The 22,717-nt window shown below is 45.7% G+C and overlaps 1 protein-coding gene across 3 annotated transcripts in view; it reads left to right on the top strand.

Moving 5' to 3' along the window:
- Nucleotides 1–22,387, top strand: part of gpatch1 (G patch domain containing 1) — a 72,714-nt gene extending 50,327 nt beyond the window's left edge. For 2 of the 3 annotated variants that reach the window (XM_072280023.1, XM_072280024.1), the window contains exons 18-20: nucleotides 10,538–10,743; nucleotides 11,720–11,838; nucleotides 21,938–22,387. In XM_072280023.1, coding sequence (XP_072136124.1) covers nucleotides 10,538–10,743; nucleotides 11,720–11,838; nucleotides 21,938–21,968 — 356 coding nt within the window. In that variant the 3' untranslated portion in view covers nucleotides 21,969–22,387. Of the gene's footprint in view, nucleotides 1–5,912; nucleotides 6,200–10,537; nucleotides 10,744–11,719; nucleotides 11,839–21,937 lie in introns of those variants that run through there. The other variant, XM_072280025.1, reaches the window with a different exon arrangement.
- Nucleotides 22,388–22,717: the final 330 nt, after the last annotated feature.

Raw genomic sequence — 22,717 nt, forward strand, 5'->3', positions numbered from 1 at the left:
CAGGTGAGGCAACACTTCACTTGTGAGTCTGTTGGGGTCATCTATTGCATCCGGTGCTCCTGGTGTGGCCTCCTCTACATCGGTGAAACCCGACGCAGATTGGGGGACCGCTTCGTCGAGCACCTCCGCTCTGTCCGCCACAACAGACAGGATCTCCCGGTAGCCACCCTCTTCAAGTCTGCTTCCCACTTCCATTCAGATATGTCCATACATGGCCTCCTCTACTGCCATGATGAGGCTAAACTCAGGTTGGAGGAGCAACACCTCATATACCGTCTAGGTAGTCTCCAGCCCCTTGGTATGAACATAGAATTCTCCAACTTCCGGTAATTCCCTCCCCCTCCCTTCCCCTATCCCTATTTCACTCTACCCACTCCCCCAACTGCCTATCACCTCCCTCATGGTTCCCCCTCCTTCTTCTACCCATTATTTTCAAGGGCTATGTCGTCAATGCTTCCCCTCCCCCATTCCCCATCCCTTTGTCTTTCAAATTACTGGTCTATCAACTGACGCTACAAGCATTCTTCAAATCCTTCCCCATCTTTCATTCTTCAGCCCTGACGAAGAGTTCTGGCCCGAAACGTGGACTCATCGTTTCTAACTGATGCTGCCCAACCTGCTGAGTTCATCCAGCGTACTGAAAGTGGGATATAGATCAGTTTAGATAACAGGAAGGTTGTTGGTGATGGATGGCAGAATGATGTTGATCAGCTGGTCGCTTGGGCTGAGTAATGGCAAGTGGAAGTTGATTGTGGCCAGGTCAAGGTGATGTATTGTGGGTATCTAATAGTGTGAACGATTCTGGTTACCGCAGTGGAGCTTAGAAGAATGAGAGGGGATCTGATTGAAACCTATTGAATACTAAAATGATAGAGTAGGTGTGGATAGGGTGCTTCTTGTAGTAGGGGACTCTCGGACCAAAGGGCACAGACTCAGAACAGACGGAGATTTTATATGGAATTCATGGCCACAGAGGACTGTGGAGGCCAAGTCATCGGGTATACTCATAGAGGAAGTTGATGGGTTCTTGCTTCGTCAGGGTGTCAAAAATTACGGGGAGAAGGAATGAGAGATTGACCTAATGGATTGAATGGCCTAATTCTGCTCCTATATCTGATCTAGAGGAAGGATGTTATTCAGATGCTGCAGAGGAGATTCACGTGGATATTGCCTGGGATAGAGTGTTCCAGTTGGAGATTAACTAGGCTGAGCTTCCTGAGGGATTATGATATATGTACACAAAATTGTGAAGATCCAGATACAATAGTTAATGAGAATCAGCATCAGGCTTATTATTACTGACATACCGTATTTTCTGGAGTATAAGCTGACCCAGAGAATAAGCTGACCCCCCCATTTTCAAGGTTAACAAAGTGACTTTTTCATGTTACCTTTGTATAAGCCGACCCCTTTCATAGAGGTTTTTGATTTAACCAGAAAAGATCGCAAGATCTCACATGCCGATACTCAGCTTTGCCAGATCCAGAACCTAGAAATTTTGTGAACCAGTACCTGCTAAGAAAACAGGCCTACACATTGTAGAGCGTTATAAGCAAATACTTATGTAGCCCCCCTGGCCACCCTCAGGGTCGCTCAGCTCGCTGTCGTCTAGGGAAACAGCCTCGGCCCCGCCAAACTGGGTAATTAGTTTGTGTGGATGGTGTGTGAGGTACCCCACCCCGCCCAAATAACAGACAATACACCAGATGCAATTAAATGATATACAGTTTATAGATATTACTGGAACTATATAATTAAAAGAGAATAAAATATAAACGGAAAATAAAAGGCGCCACACTTATCAAAGTTCAATCTCTTCGTGCACAAAAAAACCCGTCGGAGCTCAAGGACCTTCTTCTTCACCCTGTGACCCCTCGGACCACCTCGTCCGGCCGCCTGGGACCAACAACGGTGGTCGACCAGACGCTCCACACGAGTCCAAGTCCGTCTCCTCGCCGAACGTCCCGCTCGGGGTCTGACCCCGTTAGCGGACTCACAGCACCTCGTCCATCCTCTGTCTCGCTCTCCCGCCTTCTGCCCCCAAAACCCCCTCGCAAACAGTATCTTCAAATACACCAAAACCATAACAACTATCCCAATTGGTTAATAACGTATTTCTTATCACCCTCTAAACCACAACAAGCTGCTAGCGTAAACATTCTCAGCGTTTAAGACAACAAAGCCGCATTCCCCATATTAACATAACAAAGACGCCATTTTAATTAGCCTCTGCGGTAACATAAAAATCGAAACCTCCTTACACTCTCCCCCCACCAAATAAAGTCATGTCCTCATGACTTCTAAATAACTCGCCACCCAGTCCTACAGACACATAACACACACGTACACAGATACGCACAGTGACAGTGCTCCCCAAACAGTGGACCTTACACCCGTCCCACGGGCGCTAAATAGGCCAACCTATCTGGGAGCTTCTTAACCCTCTGAGACCTCCGTACCCCCTCACCTAAACCCAAAAGGCTCAGACACTACTAGGGATACCTCGGGCTTGCTTGCCAACTCCTCTCTCACTCAGGCCACCACTACAGCTCGGAGCCCCCAGTCCCGTGTCCAGGGCCCCGCTTCTCCTCCTTCCCAATCCTGCTGAACTCAGACTGCCCACAGCTAGCCCTCCCCACTACACCTGACTCAGTGGGAGAAGGGCCAAAGGTCTCTTCTTCAATCATGGGGAAGTTAGCGAAAGGCAGCATGTTCCACATGTGCAGCACATCATCCTTCGAATCCGTATCCTTCCTCATTCCCTCGATCGATAGCTGCTGGTTAAGTTTCTCCAAACTGAAACATTTAGCCGGGGCTACCCCTTCAGCCTCCTGTAGTCGAGACGTCAGCTTCTTCGGGGACTCCTTCAACTCTCGCCACAGCCTCAGCAGTTCTGACTCAGGGTTCCTGGCCATTTCAATCTGGGACGCAGTTACCCCACCAGTTTCTTCCTCCCTGACCTGAAAAGCAGCAGTTAAAGGATGTTTAGCCTCCGGTTGTTTCTTCCTGAGGGCGTCCTCCAGGTCAACGTTCAGTTTTTCCATTCCATTTAAACTCGCGATAGTCATCTTCAGGTTCCTTTCAAGCGTCCGCCTCCCCTTTCCGAGATCTGTCCTTCATTTCTTTACCTCCTCGGGAGTGTAGTCAAACTCCCCTCCCTGGGCTCTCGGTTTTCTGTTGACCTTAGTCAGAACACTTCCATGATCTTCCCCAACTTGCAAGTCTTCCAATCTGTTCTGAATCGACGTCTTGAGTTTCTGCTGATCCCTTCGAAGGCGGGTCATTGTTTCTTCTCACTGGATTAATTCGTCAGTATATGACCGCAGTGCGGTGCAAATCCCCTCTCTTCCCTGTGTCTCATTCAGATTGACGACCTGGGTTTCCATCCCCCGGTCCACCACCGTCTGTCCAAACACCAGGAAGTTCAACTGGTATGTCGGGTCATTTTCCTCACATTGCACCAAACTCCTCCGGCCAAAAACTCCTCCACATTTGACACTTCACTTCGGTTGCCCGGGCTCAGCCACTCGCCTCGCCTCATAGTCCCCCCAGGCGAATCCAAGCTCTAGGCGGTCATCCACATACGTCAAAACTCCACACACCTTCACTTCCCCAATGGTCTTCCTCATGCCCCGCGGGAAGGATGCAGGGGCTCTGGATATGCCATTGGGCATCTTTTCGGATCGGAAGAATCCTAGGGAACTAGTAAAGGCCATCTTCAGCTCAACAGCCGCACTCCTCAGGATCTGGCAACATCCACCCCTCAGATGCAGCACATTGAACCACATCGCATAATCCACACACACGCTGCCTTCATCTTCCACACCGCTAGGGTCCAGTTGCCGCGACCTCTCTCTCACTGAGGTGTCTTCAGCGGTCAACTCCCCTCCCTCGTGGTGGTTTGGAGCATCTACTAAGAGGGTCTCACCCTCAGCTACTTTCCCCAAGCCGTACCACCGCTGGGTCTCGTTTAAATTCGGTACCGGCTCAAGGCTGCTACACACGTCCTCAGAAGCAACTCGACACGCTGGGTGCCCAGAAAATGCCTCCATGAACTCCAGGGTCATTAACCAATCATCGTCTTCTGGATAATTACCGGCACTAGTACCCAAAGTCTCCGGTGCCCTAGCGGTTGTCAAGAATAAATGCTTCAGACACCGGTTGTAAAACGAACTGTCCAACAACTTGATCTGTGCCCCGGGGTCGAGAATAGCTTTAGCATCGCTTCCCTCGATCCATAGCGACACCCTGGGGCATGGTCCCTCTAAGCCTTCAGGAATAGGGTCTTTTCCTTGCGGAAGTTCAGTGGTACATTGCTGGGAACGTGCTTCCCCAGAGACCCCAAGCCTTTCCCCCACTGGGCCTCCACTAAGTTTCTCGATCCCTCTCTGATCAGCTGAACAACTGAGGGAGGGGCTGATCCCCTGAAATGATCCCCCTGGCACTGCAAGCAATTTAGCCGCCCTCCTAGCCAGAGAAGACACACTGAAAACTTGCCCCCCTCTTTCAAATAACTGACAGCTGTCACTATGGTGTAAGTGAACCTTACAGCTCTAACACTGTCACCAGCCTGCCTACTCAAACTTTTAACCAATCCCTGTCGCTCTCCCTCAACAGAGCACTGCCACTCAACTAACAACTGAGAGATCCGCTCCGCCCACATCTCGCACGCCTTCGCCCCTCTTGGGGTGGACACTATCCCAAGCACCAGACGGAGCCTGCCAGAACTAGAACATTTATTCGCAGACCCTACCTACAAATCAGACCACTCTTCCTTCTCTCTCCCAACTGCATGGACAGCCCCGAGTGCCACCTCCAACTCGGCAATGCTAGTCTGAACTTGAACAAAGACCTCACCCACAACGCATACAGCAATAACCAGCAAATAACCCACAGAGACACACATTACAGATTTAAACAGGGCACCCACACAGCATACCAACAGACTCAAGCATCCCGGACAAAGCCCCCACTATGTAGCCCCCCTGGCCACCCTCAGGGTCGCTCGGCTCGCTGTCGTCTAGGGAAACAGCCTCGGCCCCGCCAAACTGGGTAATTAGTTTGTGTGGATGCTGTGTGAGGTACCCCACCCCGCCCAAATAACAGACAATACACCAGATGCAATTAAATGATATACAGTTTATAGATATTACTGGAACTATATAATTAAAAGAGAATAAAATATAAACGGAAAATAAAAGGCGCCACACTTATCAAAGTTCAATCTCTTCGTGCACAAAAAAACCCGTTGGAGCCCAAGGACCTTCTTCTTCACCCTGTGACCCCCTCGGACCACCTCGACCGGCTGCCTGGGACCAACAACGGTGGTCGACCAGACACTCCACACGAATCCGTCTCCGTCTCCTTGCCGAATGTCCCGCTCGGGGTCCGACCCCGTTAGCGGACTCACAGCACCTCGTCCATCCTCTGTCTCGCTCTCCCGCCTTCTGCCCCCAAAACCCCCTCGCAAACAGTATCTTCAAATACACCAAAACCATAACAACTATCCCAATTGGTTAATAACGTATTTCTTATCACCCTCTAAACCACAACAAGCTGCTAGCGCAAACTTTCTCAGTGTTTGAGACAACAAAGCCGCATTCCCCATATTAACATAACAAAGACGCCATTTTAATTAGCCTCCGCAGTAACATAAAAATCGAAACCCCCTTACACTTAATAAATAAATCAGGGAGGGAAATTTTGGATTAGGTCTCCAATGGTAAAGAATCCTCTGAAATGTAACCCCTGTGAAGCCATTTAGTGCCCATCGTAATCTCGTTAAAACATAATGTGGGGTGGCGGGATCAGTATGTGTACTCAGTATTGAGTTACGACCAGCATGTACAAAAGATTAAAATGAATGTGATACGATGCTGGCTTCAAGCTGAAGGTTGTTGATTTTGCTAAAGGAACGAATAATTCTGCAGCTGCTAAGAAGTTTAGTGTAAACGAGAAACAGGTGAGAGAGTGGAGAAAGGCAGAGGACACGCTGAGGGAAAATGCCAAAGACGAAATGTGCAAACTGCGGGAAAATATGCCAGTGGCCAGAACTGGAAGAAAAAGTTTTACAGTGGGTGAATCACCAGTGGTCGTCTGTATACATTGTTACCAGAGAAATGATTTGTGTTCAAGCGTTGAAATGGGACGAAAAACACCGTGAGGTCAGTGAAAATTTGAAAGCTACGCAAAGTTGGTGTACCTGATTTATGAATAGATGTGATCTTGTGTTGAGACAAAAAACAAAGATTGCTCAGAAAATTCCCGCGGGGTGTTGTTTACGTCCAAAAACGCTGCTGGATGGACGAAGCGGGTTGCTTGAAGTGGGTTAAAGAGGTGTGGTGCCAACGTCCCGAAAGTTTTGGGAAGGAAAAACTGCTACTTGTCTGGGACATGTTCAAAGTGCACTTGTCAGGTGAGACAAAAGCAGCACTGAAAGCTGAAAATACGGACAATGCAGTCATCCCCGGTGGTTTGATGTCCGTGCTGCAGCTACTAGATGTGAGTTTAAACAAACCATTCAAAGAACTCATGCATCGACAGTGGAACGAATCTGACGCAAAATCAGCCAATAAATGTGACCTGTCTTCGGTGTATTGGTTTTTCCAAAGTTGGCACCCTCTGTATAAGCTGACCCCCTAATTTTAGGACCAAAATTTAGGCCAAATTCTTGGCTTATACACCGGAATTTATGGTATGTCATGACATTTATTGTTTTGTGACAGCAGTACATTGAAATACATAAAAATTACTGTAAGTTATAATAAAAATAAATAAAATGTGAAAGGAATAATGTTCATCGATTGTTGAGGAATCTGATGGCAGAGTGGAAAAGCTGCTGCTAAATCACTGAGTATGGATTCAGACCACTGAACCTCCTCCACAATGGCAGTAATGAGAGGATGGCATGTTCCAGGTGGTGAGTGTCCTTAGTGATGGATGCTGCCTTCCCGAGGCACCGCCCTTTGAAGATTTATTTATTTATTTGTAACAACTGGCCGTCTTTTGATATCCCAAGGACGTGACCTGGAAGGCGAACGTGCCTTCAGAGTTCTAGGATTTCATGACTCTGGGGACGTGCTGATTCTAGACTGGTGCCCCTATAGAGGTGTCGCAGTTACAACAGGGAAGATCAGGAGCAGCAAGTTTGCTGCGGGGGTTGTGCGTCCGGAGAGCTACGCCCTTTTGGTACTGACTCCGGGCACAGAGCTCATATACATTTCTCTGGCATTACTTATACCTATTGGGACATAATGCGGAATAGGTCCTTCTGTTCCGTCGAGCCATGTCACCCAGCAGTCTCCTAATTTAACCCTAGCCTAATCCTGGGACAATTTACAATGACCATTTAACCTACCAGCCGGTATGGTTTTGGACTGTGGGAGGAAACCAGAGCATCCGGAGGAAACCCACGTGGTCATGGGGAGAACGCACAAACTCCTTACAGACAGTGGTGAGAATTCAACCCAGGTCCCCTGTACTGTAAAGCGCTGTGCTAACCACTACACTACTGGACCACCATAAGGTCCTCAGTGGTGGGAAGGGTTGTGCTTATGACAGTGCTGGCTGTGTCTACAACCCTCTGAAGCCTCTTTCGATCTTATGCGTGTCCTCCAAGGCATATATGTAGAAATTTGCTGGAGTCTTTGGTGACATACCAAATCTCCTCAAGCTCCTAATGAAGTAAAGAAGTAGAATTTGTAGATGGCATTTGTGAGTTGCCCCTGGCCACACAGACATGAGTGTAGAGCAGTGGGCTAAGCACACCTCTTTGAAGTGTGTCTATATTGATTGTGAGTAAGAATGAGATGTTATTACCCCTTACAACTTTTCCCAATAACATTGACATCTAAAGCCTGAGAGTATCTGATGAAGGTACAGAGTAAGAGCTGTACAGGTTTGTGAGAATCTGGAGCACACTATCTGAGGGGGATGGTGGAGACAGAGACACTCGGTGCTTACAAATATCTGCATGAGCCAAGGCATAGAAGGTTACGGACCAAGTGATGGTAAATGGTCAGCAGGGACATTGTGGGCCAAAGCACCTGATGCCTGTGGTGTAAGACATTGTGATATAGATTGCAGGAGGTTGGCCAAGGAACTGGAGAGCAAACAGAAGGTACGTTCTCACAGCGAGCTCAGGCAAATGGGATATAATATGGGAAAATATGACATTCAGTAAAGCAAACAGCACATTATCTGATGGTTAGCGGCGGCAGCACCCTGAGATCTGAGGGATCCGCCTGTCATTGTGTGTAGTCTGCACTATGTATGTGAAGTAGTTAATTCGTAAAGTTAACAATGTTGTTGTTCATTGGTAGGGAAACCAAATACAAAAGTGAAATGTTTGCTTCAGTCCTGTAGTGAGCTTGTGATGAAGAGGTGGTGTTCGATTTGGTGATATTGATTTGAAGTTCAAGAATAAAATTGTCGTTAAAAAGGCTTATGGTTGTTGGCCTTCATCAACCATGGGATTGAGGTCAAGAGCCATGAGATAATGTTACAGCTATATAAGACCTTAATTAGACCCCACTTTGAGTACTGTGCTCAGTTCTGGTCACCTCACTACAAGAAGGATACCATAGAGACAGTGCAGAAGAGACTTACAAGGATGTTGCCTGGATTGCAGAGCATGTCTTATGTAAATAGGTTGAGTAAACTTGCCCTTTCTCCTTGGAGCGAAAGAGGATGAGAGGTGACCTGGTAGAGGTGTATATGATGAGAGACATTGATCGTTTGGATAGTCAGAGGCTTTTTCCCAGGGCTGAAAAGGCTAACGCGAGGGGGCATAGTTTTAAGGTGCTTGAAAGTCAGTACAGAGGGGGATGTCAAAGGTAAGTTTTTCACAGAAAGTGGTGGGTGTGTGGAATGCACTGCCGGTGACGGTGGTGGAAGCGGATACAATAAGGTCTTTTAAGAGACTCCTGGATAGGTACATGGAGCTTAGAAAAATATAGAGGGCGGATTGGTCGATAAAGCATTTTATTAAGCATTACAAGAACAAAGAACAAACAGATAAAAACAACAAATAGTTGAGTCATCTCAAACTCAGGCTAGAAATAACAACATTCCATTGAGAACAATTCACCTATAAAATAGCCAGATTCAAATGACATGACATCCACTACAGAAAAACTGAGAAGCTCCTGGAAAATATAGGATCAGCTATACACAATTACTGGAAAATTTAGTGAACAATTACATGTGATTACATAAAAATATAAGCAATGACAGGAAAGTTAAACTACAAGAATCAACAATTCTACACCCTAATGCAACAGTGGTAAAGAATGCATTTAATATGCTGACCTTCATTCCGGACTTTGAGTTTCGGAGAAGGACATTATGCCGCGATTATATAAAAACTGGCGAGACTGCATTTTGAGTATGGTGTCACTCTGCTTTGGTAGCCCTGCTCATTAAGGAAAGACATTGTCAAGCTACTGAGGCAGCAGAAGAGATTTACAAGGGTGCTGCCTGGCCTAAAGGGCCTGAGTAATGGGGAGAGACTGGTCATGCTGGATCTTTATTTGTTGCAGTGCAGGAAAATGAGGGGTGACCACTGAAGTTCATAAAATCATGAAGAATGGACAGTCATAGTCTTTTCCCCAGGGTTGGGAGTTCTAAACCAGAGGCTGCAGATACAAGAGGGGAGAGATTTAAAAGAGGCTTCTTTACACAGAGTAACGAGCACTTGAATGAGCTGGTAGGCAAAGTAGTCGAGTTGGTCACAACTGCAACACTGAGGCATTTGGACAAGTACGTGGAGGGGAGTGGTTTGGAAAGTGATGGGTTAAACTCAGACTAGCAGGGAGGATGCTAAGTGGGCCGAAGGACCTGTTTCCATGCAGTGTTGCTCTATGAGACCACATCTGCGTATTCTGTTGGTCTCCTCATTTGATGGAGAGCGAGAGTTTCGAGAAGATTTACCCAGAATGGGAAGGTAGTCTTATGAGGAGAGTTGGACAAGGCAAGGCTTGTGTCCATTGGGCTTTAGGAAGGGGAACCTGACTGAGGGATCCTCACAGGGTGGATGTTTGGAAGATGTTTCTTTTTGTGACAGAAAAGTATGAGGACTATAGAAAGGCTAGATTGCAGGAAAGCGCCCCCACCATTGGAGGCAGACAAAACTGGACAATGTAGATTTAGGGCGGGTTTCCCAACCTGGAGTCCACAGACCCTTCAGTTAATGCCAAGTCTCCATGGCATAAAAAAGGTTGGGAATCCCTGATTTAGAGAGGGAGAAGTGTCTCGGAGGGGATCTGCAGGAGCCCCTTTCATTCAGACACCGGTGAGTACATAAAATGTTCTGCATGAGAAATTGGTGAAACCAGAGTCATTGAAGAGATGTTTAAATGAATATGAGAAGGTTATGGATCAAAGGCTGGAAAATGGATTAGCACAGATGTGTGTGTGGTGGCCCAAATGGCTGTGTTATCCTGAGCTGGAACCAGGCTCCCCATTTCTGCTTGTAGGTCAGTAGTTTGTAGAGTTGCTGCTGGTGATCTGTAACTAGCTCTTGGTCATTGTATCTCAGGAACCCCGGTGCCTGGATCTATAAGAGCAGAAGCACACAGTGGCAGCACCTCGTACTTGGGCGAAAGGGAGCAACAGACACACAACAGCAGCCCCCCATGCTCGGCGGACAGAGAGCGACAGACATACAGAAGCAGCCCCTCACACTCTGAGGAGAGAGAGCGAAAGAAGCATAAAGATCGGCGGAAAGCGAAGAAGCAGAATAAGGTCAGTGCTGGGCTGGGTTGTTATAGAGTTGGGTTGTGCCAGGCTGTGTAGAGTTGGGTTGGACCAGTCAGCTTGAGCTAGGCTGTATAGTGTTGGGTTGGACCAGTCAGCTTGAGCTGGGCTGTGTAGAGTTGGGTTAGATCAGGTCATGTTGGACCAGACTGTGTAGAGTTGGGTTGGATCAGGTCATGTTGGACCAGACTGTGTAGAGTTGGGTTGGATCAGGTCATGTTGGACCAGACTGTGTAGAGTTGGCTTGGACCAGGTCAGATTGGGCCAGGTTTTGTAGAGTTGGCTTGGACCAGGTTTTGTAGAGTTGGGTTGGATCAGGTCAGACTGGGCCAGGTTTTGTAGAGTTGGGTTGGATCAGGTCAGATTGGGCCAGGTTTTGTAGAGTTCTATGGACCATGTCAGGTTGGACCTGCTTGTGTAGAATGTGAGAGGTTGCCACACTTACTTGAATATCTTAAGGGGCTGCTCCTCAGGTTTTGGTTGCACTTCAGCCCTGCGTTCCTGATATATAGGCACCATTGTGGAGGGGGGCACGGATCGGTTGGTGAATCTACTGGTGGGCTTGCTCCTGGGCCTGGCCAAGATGGCCGTTCATGGGTCCAGGTGATGCACAGTCAAGGGCTCTGCCAAGGCCAAATGCCTGCCCCTCTTCTGTGGTACCTTTATGCCCATGTGAGCATGTGGTCAAAATAAACATAGTGAGAGATTTCCAGGAATGATGGGCACCCTGGGGAATTGACTGTTTCATTGACAGTAATAGTCATATTTAATTTGAATTTGTTCACTGTCTTATAAATACTTAATGTTTGCATCTTGTGTATTTTTGTGTGTATGTGTTTCTGTAGTTTTGCAAAAAAAAATCAAGGGACAGTACTGAGGGAGGGTCATGCTGTGGGGGGGTGTTGTTGGTGCACAGCTGGTGAAAAGCCTGGTAGGAATGTTTGTTCTGTGTTGCTCTCTGTAGAAAAAGAAGCACAAGAAAAAAAAAGAGCGGCGGAGAGCCAGAGGTCGGAGTCCAAGCAGCAGCAGTGAAGGGACTGGAGGAGAATCACGGTCCCCTCCTATTGTGGATTTGTTGCAGAGGTGAGCACCTGCAAGCTTAAATCAGTAATCCAGCGACATGGCGCTGAGATTGCAAAGGAAGCTGGAAAGGGCATGTAACAGGGTAATGTCACAATTGTCATGGGGGTCTTCAATATGCAAGGGGATTGGAATAGTCAGGTTGATGTCAAATCGCAAGAGAGGGATCTGTTGAATGCCTACAAGATGGCTTCTTAGAGCAGCTTGTGCTTGAGCCTACTTGGAGAAAGGTTGGGTGTTGTGTAATAATCCAAATTTTATTAGGGAGTTTAGGGTAAAGAAACCCTGAGGAGACAGTGATCATAATATGATTGAATTCATGCTGCAGTTTGAAAGGGAGAAGCATGAGTCACATGTATCGGTATCGCAAAAGGAATTACAGAGGCATGAGAGAGGAGCTTGCCCAGGTGATACTGGCAGAGCAGGGATGGCTGAAGCTTCTCAGAATAGTTCACAAGGTGCTAGTTAGATATGTCCCACAGGAAAGTTAAGGTCTGCATAAAAGCCAAGGAAAGGGTATATAATGTAGCAAAAGTGAGTGGGAAGTTGGATCATTGGGAAGTTTTTAAGATCCAACGAAAGGCTAGTAACAAAGCCAAATAAAGAGAAAAGATGAAACACGAGAGCAAACTAACCTACAATATAAAGCAGGATTCTAAAACTTTTTTCAGTTTTATAAGAAGTAGAAGGGAGGTGAGAGTTGATATTGGACCACTGGAAAATGATGCTGGTGAGGTAGTAATGAGGACAAAGAATTGGCAGATGAACTTAATGGGTACTTTGCATCAGTCTTCACTGTGGAAGACACTAGCAGTGTGCCAGAGGTCCATTACAAAGGAAAAAGTGCAAGGCAAACTCAGAGGTCTTCACCTGGACCAGATGAACTACATCCCAGAGTCCTGAAAGAGGTTCCTGAAGAGATAGCAGAGATAAGCTTTCACGTGAAAATGGACATCTGGTATTCATAGAAATCTAGACAATTTTGGCACAGAAGAAAGCTGTTTGGCCTATAGATCTGAATAATTGTGCATAGTTGCTGCAATTCTCTAAATTTTTATTGTTATAAACTTCTCTTGATCCACTAATTAAAAAAAACACATTTCCAAATTAAAACTACTTTAAATCCATTTGTTCTTGATTATCAACTCAAAATAATTGAAATACACAGATGAGAACATTATATGACATCTATAAATTTAAGAAAAAAATCCAGAATCTCAACTCAAAGGCCAGTAGAAATATCTCCTAATATTTTTTTTCTCTTTGATTCTGATCATATGATCCTCAATAAAGTTCTCAAAGATCCAAACCATCCCAGCTATGCCATCTTCTCACACTACCGTCAAGCAGGAGGTACAGAAGCCTGAAGTCCCAAACCAGCAGGTTCAAAAACAGCTATTTCCCTTCAGCCATTAAGTTCTTGAATCAACTGGATCAACGCTAAGCTCAGAAGTTTAGTAACTACAACAATTCTGATTATTTGTCACTAAAATAGACTTTTTTCTCTTTGAATTATGTTATCTCTTCTCCAAATTATGCTATTTTGTGAATGCTTTATATTTGCATTGATTTATAATTAATCGTTTATGTTTCTTTAGTGAATGATGCTTATATGATCCTATATGTCTTTGATGCTACTGCAGAAAGGCTTTTCATTGCACCTGAGCATACACATACTTGTGCACAGTGACAATAAACTGTGAATTGGATGCTTACGTTTATTTCCAGCAGTGTTAGAGTTCAACACTTGGCTTCAGAAATATAAGATTGTTACTGATAAATCTAGCAGCAATTAAAGAAGAATCTGCTTTTCTGAGAAATAGCTTGAATGCATAACCTGTTGCCACACGGAGAAATTGAAACTGCGAGATGCATTTAAGGAGAAATAATATTTTATATGTACATAATGGAGAAATGGATTGCACAGTGCTGTATTTGTCAACATGGAGGGGACAGAGAGTTTGTAAATCTGGCAGGAGCAAAGGATATTGCGAGTAGCGAGGGTAGGGCACCGTAGTAGGGGTGTGGGACAGGTGAGAGAGGAGGGGTGCCGGGGCAGGGGGTGAAGTGGGTGCAGACACACTCAGCCCTCAGACACCAAGCAGGGTCATTTGTTTCCAAACAATTGGTTTATTGATCGTTACAGAATGTCTCTCTAGTGCTTCCTGCTCGTTCCCCTCTCCCGTCCCCTTTTCCCAACTATAATTCCCCTCACCACCTTCCCACTCTCAGTCCACAATAGAGACCCATATAGAACCAAGTTTATCATCAGTCACATATCTTATGAACTCAGTTTTTTTTTGCAGCAGAAGTACAGTGCAATACAAAAAATTACTACAGGATTGTGCAAAAGACGTAAGCACCCTAGCTATGTATGTCAAATCATCTGTTTTTGTGCTGTTAGTTCTATGCGGAGTAGAACAACAATAATTCAGTATCTAATTGGAAATCTAGTTGGGAATCTGACTTATCAGGTTTTCTCCTCCCTTTAAACTCAACAGTGCCAAATCCAGCACTCCTTATGAGTTAGGATTACTAAGTTACAAGCATGCTATGTTGGCACTCAAAGCTTGGGGACACTTGCGGGCAGCCTCTAGCATATCATTGGACTGTGTTGGTCATTGTACACAAGCAACACATTTCACTATATGTTTCGATGTACAGTATACAAATAAAGATAATCTTTTCCCCCTGTTTCCTTGCTCCAGGGCACCATTTCGCACACTTTCTTTAAATTCCTAGAGTACTGTTTCTAGTACTCCCTTTAAGCTCATCTGGTTCAATAAAACATTTGTTATGCTACCTCCTTACACTGTGTAATGAACAGTATGTAAGACAAGCTCTTCACTGTCCTTCAGTACATGTGACCAACTCCAATGTAGCAGCTTAAGTACATTGAATTACAGGGTTGTGTGGAAAATCTTCCAATCTGGCACCATCAAAACCCTAAGGAGACCAGATCATCAGATTTCTATATAGAAACTAGGTGCAAGTCTCTTATTTACTTCATGTGGCATGAAACCTTCACAGAAAGCTTGCATAGGGACTATAGAAGGCCATTTAAAGACTTCTTATATATTTTCTGTGGGGATGGGGGAATGTAGCGTAAAGGTTAGCATAATGGTTTATAGCGCCAGCTGTAAGATCAAGATTCAATTCCTGCCACTGAGTTTGTATGTTTGCCCCATGATCACATGAGTTTCCTTTGGGTGTTCCGGCTTCCTTCCACCTTCCACTAAAGTAAGGACATATTCGGCACAGCATTGTGGGCCGAAGGGTCTGTATTGTGCTGTAGGTTTTCTATGTTTCTATACTTGGTTATGATCTTTCAAGAATCACTTGATTTTGGCATAGTTCTGGAAGACGTGAAAACTGCAAATGTCACTCCACTCATTTAGAAGGGAGGAAGGCAAAAGAAAGGAAATTAAAGCCAGTTAGCCTAACCTCAGTGATTGGGAAAGTGTTGGAGTCCATTATTAAGGATGAGGTTTCGGGGTACTTGGAGACTAATGATAAAATAAGTCAAAGTCAGCATGGTTTCTGTAAAGGGAAATCTTGCCTGACAGAACTGTTAGAGTTCTTCGAGGAAGTACAAGCAGGGTGGACATAGGAGAGGCAGTGGATGTCATCTATTTGGATTTTCAGAAGGCGTTTGATAAGGTGCCACACATGAGGCTGCTTAACAAGATAAAATATTATGGCACTGTAGGAAAGATACTGGCATGGATAGCGGAATGGCTGACAAGCAAGAGGCAGAGAGTGGGGATAAAAGGAGCCTTTTCTGGTTGACTAGTGGTGTTCCTCAGGGGTCAGTATTGGGACTGCTACTTTTCACATTGTTTGTCAGTGATTTAGATAATGGAATCAAAGTTTGTGGATGATACGAAGATAGGTGGAGGGGTAGGTAGTGCTGAGGAAGCAATGCGATTGCAGCAGGACTTAGACAAATTGGAAGAATGGGCAAAAAAATGGCAGATGGAATACAGTGTTGGCAAAAGTATGATAATGCATTTTGACAAAAGTAACAACAGTGCAGACTGTTATCTAAACGGGAAGAAATTCGAAACATCAGAGGCCCAGAGGGACTTAGGACTCCTCGTGCAAGACTCCCAGAAGGGTAATTTACAAGTTGAGCCTGGTAAAGAAGGCAAATGTGCTGTTGGCATTTATTTTAAGGGGAAGAGAATATAAAGGGGGGAACGTCGACTCAGACCATGAGAGGCCTGTGTTGGGCATTTTCGTACCTTACAAGGCGCAGGTTGGAAGTCTGTGTGGGGCGCCACTCCTCGCACAGACTAGAGCAATGTGTGATTAAGTGCCTTGTTCAAGGGCACAAACTCGCTGCCACAGCTGAGGCTCGAACTAGTGACCTTGAGGTAACTAGACGAATGCCTTAACCACTTGGCCATGTGCCCAACACAATATAAAAGCAATATAAAGAGAATATAAAAACAAGGAGATAATGCTGAGGCTTTATAAGACACTAGTCAGGCTGCACTTAGAGTATTGTCAACAGTTTAGGGCCCCATATCTTAGAAAGGATGTTTTATTGGAGAGTCCAGAGGAGGGTCATGAGGATTCCGGCAATGAAGGGGTTAACATGTGAGGATCATTTGGTAGCTTTGGGCCTGTACTCAATGGAATTTAGAAGAATGCAGGGAGATGTCATTGAAACCTACTGAATGTTGAAAGAACTAGACAGGGTGGATGTGGAGAGGATGTTTCCTGTGGTGAGGGTATCCAGAACTAGAGGGCACAGACTCAAAATTAAGGGGCGACCCTTTAGAACAGAGGTAAGGAGGAATTTTTTTAGCCAGAGAATAGTGAATCTGGATTGCTCTGCCACAGACTGCGGTGGAGGCCAAGTCCGTGGGTATATTTAAAGCAAAAATTGATAGTTACACACATCAAAGTTGCTGGTGAATGCAGCAGGCCAGGCAGCATCAATCGGAAGAGGTACAGTCAATGTTTCAGGCTAAGATCCTGGATCTGACGAAGGGTCTCGGCCTGAAACATTGACTGTACCTCTTCCTAGAGATGCTGCCTGGCCTGCTGCATTCACCAGCAACTTTGGTGTGTGTTGCTTGAATTTCCAGCATCTGCAGAATTCCTCGTGTTTGCGTTTTTAAAAATTGATAATTTCCTGATTGGTCAGGACATCAAAATATGGCAAGAAAGCAAGTGAATGAGGTTGAGTGGGATCAGGGACCAGACTCGATGGGCTGACTGGCCTAATTCTGCTCCTTTGTCTTATGGTCTAATGTAGAACAATGGATCATTGGAATCCAGTGACATGCAAGGCTAATGATCAGTGTGATCCAGTGACATATGGAGCTGCGGATCAGTGTGATCCAGTGAAGTGCAGAACTGCGGATCAGTGTGATCCAGTGATGTACAGAACTGCGGATCAGTGTGATCCAGTGATGTACAGAGCTGCGGATCAGTGTGATCCAGTGATGTACAGAGCTGCGGATCAGTGTGATCCGGTGAAGTACAGAACTGCGGATCAGTGTGATCCAGTGATGTACAGAGCCGCGGATCAGTGTGATCCGGTGAAGTACAGAACTGCGGATCAGTGTGATCCAGTGATGTACAGAGCCGCGGATCAGTGTGATCCGGTGAAGTACAGAACTGCGGATCAGTGTGATCCAGTGAAGTGCAGAAATGCGGATCAGTGTGATCCAGTGATGTACAGAGCTGCGGATCAGTGCTATCCGTGTCATATATAGGCCTCCAAATAGTAGCCAAGATGTGGGGTTGAGATTGCAAAGGGAGCTGGAAAAGGCATGTAATAAGGGTAATGTCACTATTGTAAAGGAGGACTTCAATATGCAAGGGAATTTGGAAAACCAGGTTGACTTCAATCATGAGAGGGAGTTTGTCAAATGCCTGTGAGATGACTTTTTAGAGCGGCTAGTGCTTGAGTCTACTCTGGGAAAGGATATCTTAGAATAGGTGTTGTGTAATAATCCAGATCTTATAAGGGAGCTTAAGGTAAAGGAACCCTAAAGAGACAGTGATCATAATATGATTGAATTCATTCTGAAATTTGAGAGGAAGAAGCATAAATCACATGTATCAGTGTTGCAATGGAACAAGGGGAATTAAAAAGGCATGAGAGGGGAGCTTGCCTAGGTGGAGTGGAAGAGGATACTAGCAGGGATGACAGCAGAGCAGAGATGGCTGAAGTTTCTGGGAATAGTTCATAAGGCGCAGGATAGATATGTCCCACAGAAGAAGTTGTTCTCAAATGGCAGGGGTACGTAGTCGTGGCTGACAAGGGAAATTACGGACTGCGTAAAAGCCAAGGAAAGGGTATGTAAGGTAGCAAGAGTGAGTAGGAAATTGGATGATTGGGAAACTTTTAAAATCCAACAAAAGGCAACTAAAAGGCTATAAGAAGGGAAAAGATGAAATATGCAGGCAAACCAGCCAATAATATAAAGCAGGGTACTAAAACTTTTTTCAGTTATATAAGGAGTAAAAGGGAGGTGAGAGTTGATATTGGACCACTGGAAATGATGCTGGTGAGGTAGTAATAGGGACAAAGAAATGGCAAGTGAATTTAATGGATACTTTGCATCAGTCTTCACTGTGAAAGACACTAGCAGTGTGCCAGAGGTCCGTGAGTGTTGGAGAACAGGAGTGAGTGCCATTGCTATTACAAAGGAAAAAGTGCGAGGCAGACTCAGAGGTCTTAAGGTGGATACGTCACCTGGAGTAGATGATCTACATCCCAGAGTTCTGAAAGAGGTTCCTGAAGAGATAGCAGACACTTAGTTATGATATTTCAAGAATCACTTGATTCTGGCATGGTTCCAGAGGACTGGAAACCTGCAAATGTCACTCCACTCATTAAGAAAGGAGGAAGGCAAAAGGAAGGAAATCATAGGCCGGTTAGCCAGACCTCAGTGGTTGGGAAGGTGTTGGGGTCTATTATTAAGGATGAGGTTTCGGGGTACTTGGGGACGTATGATAAAATAAGTCAAGCAACACACACAAATTACTGGAAGTATTCAGCAGGCCAGGCAGCATCAATGGAAAAGATTACAGTCAACATTTTGGGTCGAGGCCCTGCAGCAGGATTTCCAGCATCTGCAGATTTTCTTTTGTTTGATAAAATAAGTTAAAAGTCAGCATGGTTTCTAGAACATAGAACATAAAACATAGACATCTACAGCACATTACAGGCCCTTCAGCCCACAATATTGTGCCGACGATGTAACCTACTCTAGAGACTGCCTAGAGTTTCCCTACCACATAGCCCTCTATTTTACTAGGCTCCATGTATCTGTATAGGAGTCTCTTAAAAGACCCTGTTCTATCCATCTCCACCACCATCGCTGTTAGTGCATTCCACGTGTCCACCACTTTGTGTGAAAAACTTACCTCTGACGTCCCTCCTGTACCTACTTCCAAGCACCTTCAAACTATGCCTCCTCATGTTAGCCATTTCAACCCTGGGAAAAAGCACTGTGAAGGGACATCCTGCATGACAAATCTGTTAGAGTTCTTCGGGGAAGTAAGAAGCAGGGTGGACACAGGGGAGGCAGTGGATATCATTTACCTGAATTTTCAAAAGGCATTGGATAAGGTGCCACACAAGGGACTGCTTAACAAGATAAAATCCTATGGCGTTACAGGAAAGATGCTGAACAGAGGAATAGCTGATAGGCAGGAGGCAGCACTATGCAGAGCTATGTGTCGGTGTAATCCAGTGACCTGCAGTTATAGATCTGTGTAATCTGCTGACATACGGAGTTATGGATCAGTGTAACCCAGTGATCTACGGAGCTATGTGTCGGTGTAATCCAGTGACCTGCAGTTATAGATCTGTGTAATCTGCTGACATATGGAGTTATGGATCAGTGTAACCCAGTGATCTACGGAGCTGTGGGTCCATGTAAACCAGTGACCTGCAGTTATAGATCTGTGTAATCTGCTGACATACGGAGTTCTGGATCAGTGTAATCCAGTGATCTACGGAGCCGTGGATCCGTGTAATCTAGAGTACAGAGTTACGGATCAGTGTGATCCCGTCACCTACTTGAACTATGCACTAGCATAATCTAGCGACATGCAGAACTATGGATCAGTGTAATCTAGTGACATAGAGTTATGGACCCGTGTAATCCAGTGACGTACAGAGCTATTGATCAGTGTAATCCAGTGACACACAGAGTTATGGATCAGTGTAATCCAGTGATCTACAGAGCTATGGGTCCGTGTAATCCAGTGATGTGCCGAGTTATGGATCCATGTAATCCAGTGACACACAGAGCTCTGGATCTGGAGTACTGTATTCAATGATGCCTGACATTGCAAGTCCAAGAGTTATACATCATGGAAACAGGCCCTTCAGCCCAACGTATCAATGCTGACCCATTTGCATAACAGAACTGATGCCATTTGCCTGCATTTGGCCCATAAGCAGAGCACAAATATGCAGAGACTGAAGGGGTATGGACACTGTGAAGGCAGAATGGATTAGTTTTTGCATTTAGTTAGTTCAGTATGACATGATGGGCCGATACCCCTCTAAACATTTCCTATTATGACCCTGTCTAAAGGTCTTAAAATGGAGCAGACTCAATGTCTTACGATTGTACAGAGCCATGTATCCCAAATACATGCGGGGATACACAGCTGTCATTCAGTTGTAGGAGGTGGGGAAGGTTGCTGCCCGTTTCAGCCTCTGGAATGGCCTTCTCTACTGTAAGCCCCAGCCCACCTGTAGTTACACACTACGTCCTCCTTGTGGTGACTGTCTGTACACCTGGACAAGATGCAGAGCAAGACCAACCACAGCCCCTGAGCAACAAGACCGAGCTGCCTGATTGTGAACGACAGGACGGTTATTGAGTCCCACTGATGGGTGCCAACAGGAGAGAATGTCCTACGGTTACCAGAAAAGTGGATGAAGCTGAGGCAGTGGGTGTGACTAGGCCGTTGACAAGATCCCACATGGGAGGTTGCTCAAGAAGGATCAGTCTCTCGGCATTCAAGATGAGATAGTAAATTGGATTAGACATTGGATTGTCAGAGAGGCCAGAGAGTCTAATGCTCCTCTGGAGGCCTGTGACTAGTGGAGTGCTGCAGGGATCAGTGCTGGGTCCATTGTTGTTTGTCATCTATATCAACGATATGGTTAACTGGATCAGCATTTGCAGTTGACACCGACTGGGTGTGTAGGTAGACAGCGAGGAAGACTATTAGCAGTGGGGCCTGGACCAACTGGGAAAATGGGCTGAAGAATGGCAGATGGAATTTAATGCAGAGAAGCGTGAGGTGTTGCACTTTGGTAGGACCAAACAGGGTAGGTATTACACAGTGAGCAGTAGGCACTGACGGTGGGATTTGTGAATATACATCCATAATTAATTGAAGTAATGTCACAGATAAAGAAAGCTTTTGGAACATTGGCCTTCATAAATCAATGTAATGAGTACAGGAGCTGGGATGTCATGTTGCAGTTGTACAAGGCGTTGATGAGGCCTAATGTGGAGTATCGTTTGGTTATCAGCCTCCAGGAAAGATGTAAATAAGATTGAAAGAGTACACAGAAAATTTACAGCGATGGTGCTGGGACTGGAGGATCGAAGTTACAAGGAAACATTGAACAGGTTCGGACTTCATTCCCTGGAATATAGGAGAATAAGGGGAGATTTGATAGAGGTGTACAAAATTATAGGGTAGGGTAAATGCAAGCAGGCTTTTTCCACAGAGGTTGGGTGAGTCTACAACTAGGAGTCATGAGTGAAGGCTGAAAGGTGAAATATTTAAGGAGAACGTGAGGGGGAGCTTCTTCTCCCAGAGGGTGGTGAAAGTCTGGAATGAGCTTCCAGCACAAGTAGTGGATGTGATTTGGATTTTGATTTCAATGTTTAAGCCAAGTTTGGGTAGGTAGATGGTAGGGGGGATATGAAGGGCTGTGGATCAGGAGCATGTGGATGAGACTAGGCAGATTATTGGTGTGGCATGGACTAGCTGGGCCAAAGGGCCTGTTCTGTGCTGTTGTATCCTGTGACGGACGTGATGTCCCCACCTCTGGTGTGAAGTTGCTTTGTGTTCGGACACCGACACCTGTTTTTCTTCCCCACAGGTTGAAGAAGGTTCCACTGATGCATCATTGAAATGGGGTGTGATGACTTCGGCCATCAATGACTGGATCCCTCCACTCTCCTGACCTCTGGGCAGTCTGCGTAGTGACCAGCTGCAGGGGACAGAGGCTGCTGTCCACTTTGCTGACCAACATTTCCTGCCTTGCACAGACTGATTACTCCCTCCTTCCCATGGTGCTGTTGCTGTGTCTGACCCCCACCCAGCAGTACCCTTCCTCTGTGGTGCAGCCGGTAACCTATTCTCCATCACTTTAAGGTTGGCCTCGGGTAACAGCAGATGATGCTGGCAGGATTCACCTGGTTGGGGAGAGAAGCAGCATCGATACTGCACCCAGCTTCATCTCACTCAGACTGTGAATCTCTTGTGTAGTGTATCAACGTTTGTATAGTTCCTGACTGGAGACTGAATAAAACTATCGTTTACCAAGTAACCGAGGCCAGTAATGTCATCGTTTTATTTAAATTGTTTTATTCAGAGATACAGCACGGTAACAGGCCCCTCCAGCCCATGAGTGCCTGACATCTATTTATACCCAGGTGGCCAAGGAACATACAGCAGGGTATCACAGTGACCAGCATAATGTTTTACAGTGCCAGAGTTCGGAGTTCAATTTCTGCCATGTATGTCATTGGCTGGTGCAGCTTCATTGGGCTTGAATGTTCGTCAAATAAAATATATAAACATAATGTATTCCCGGGGGTTTGGGGTGGGGGGTGTGTTTTTCCCACAGGGTGCAGGTGGGGGACTGTTTTTTCCTTAT

This window comes from Mobula birostris, chromosome 15 (assembly GCF_030028105.1).
Source record: "Mobula birostris isolate sMobBir1 chromosome 15, sMobBir1.hap1, whole genome shotgun sequence".
Classification (NCBI taxonomy): domain Eukaryota; kingdom Metazoa; phylum Chordata; class Chondrichthyes; order Myliobatiformes; family Myliobatidae; genus Mobula; species Mobula birostris.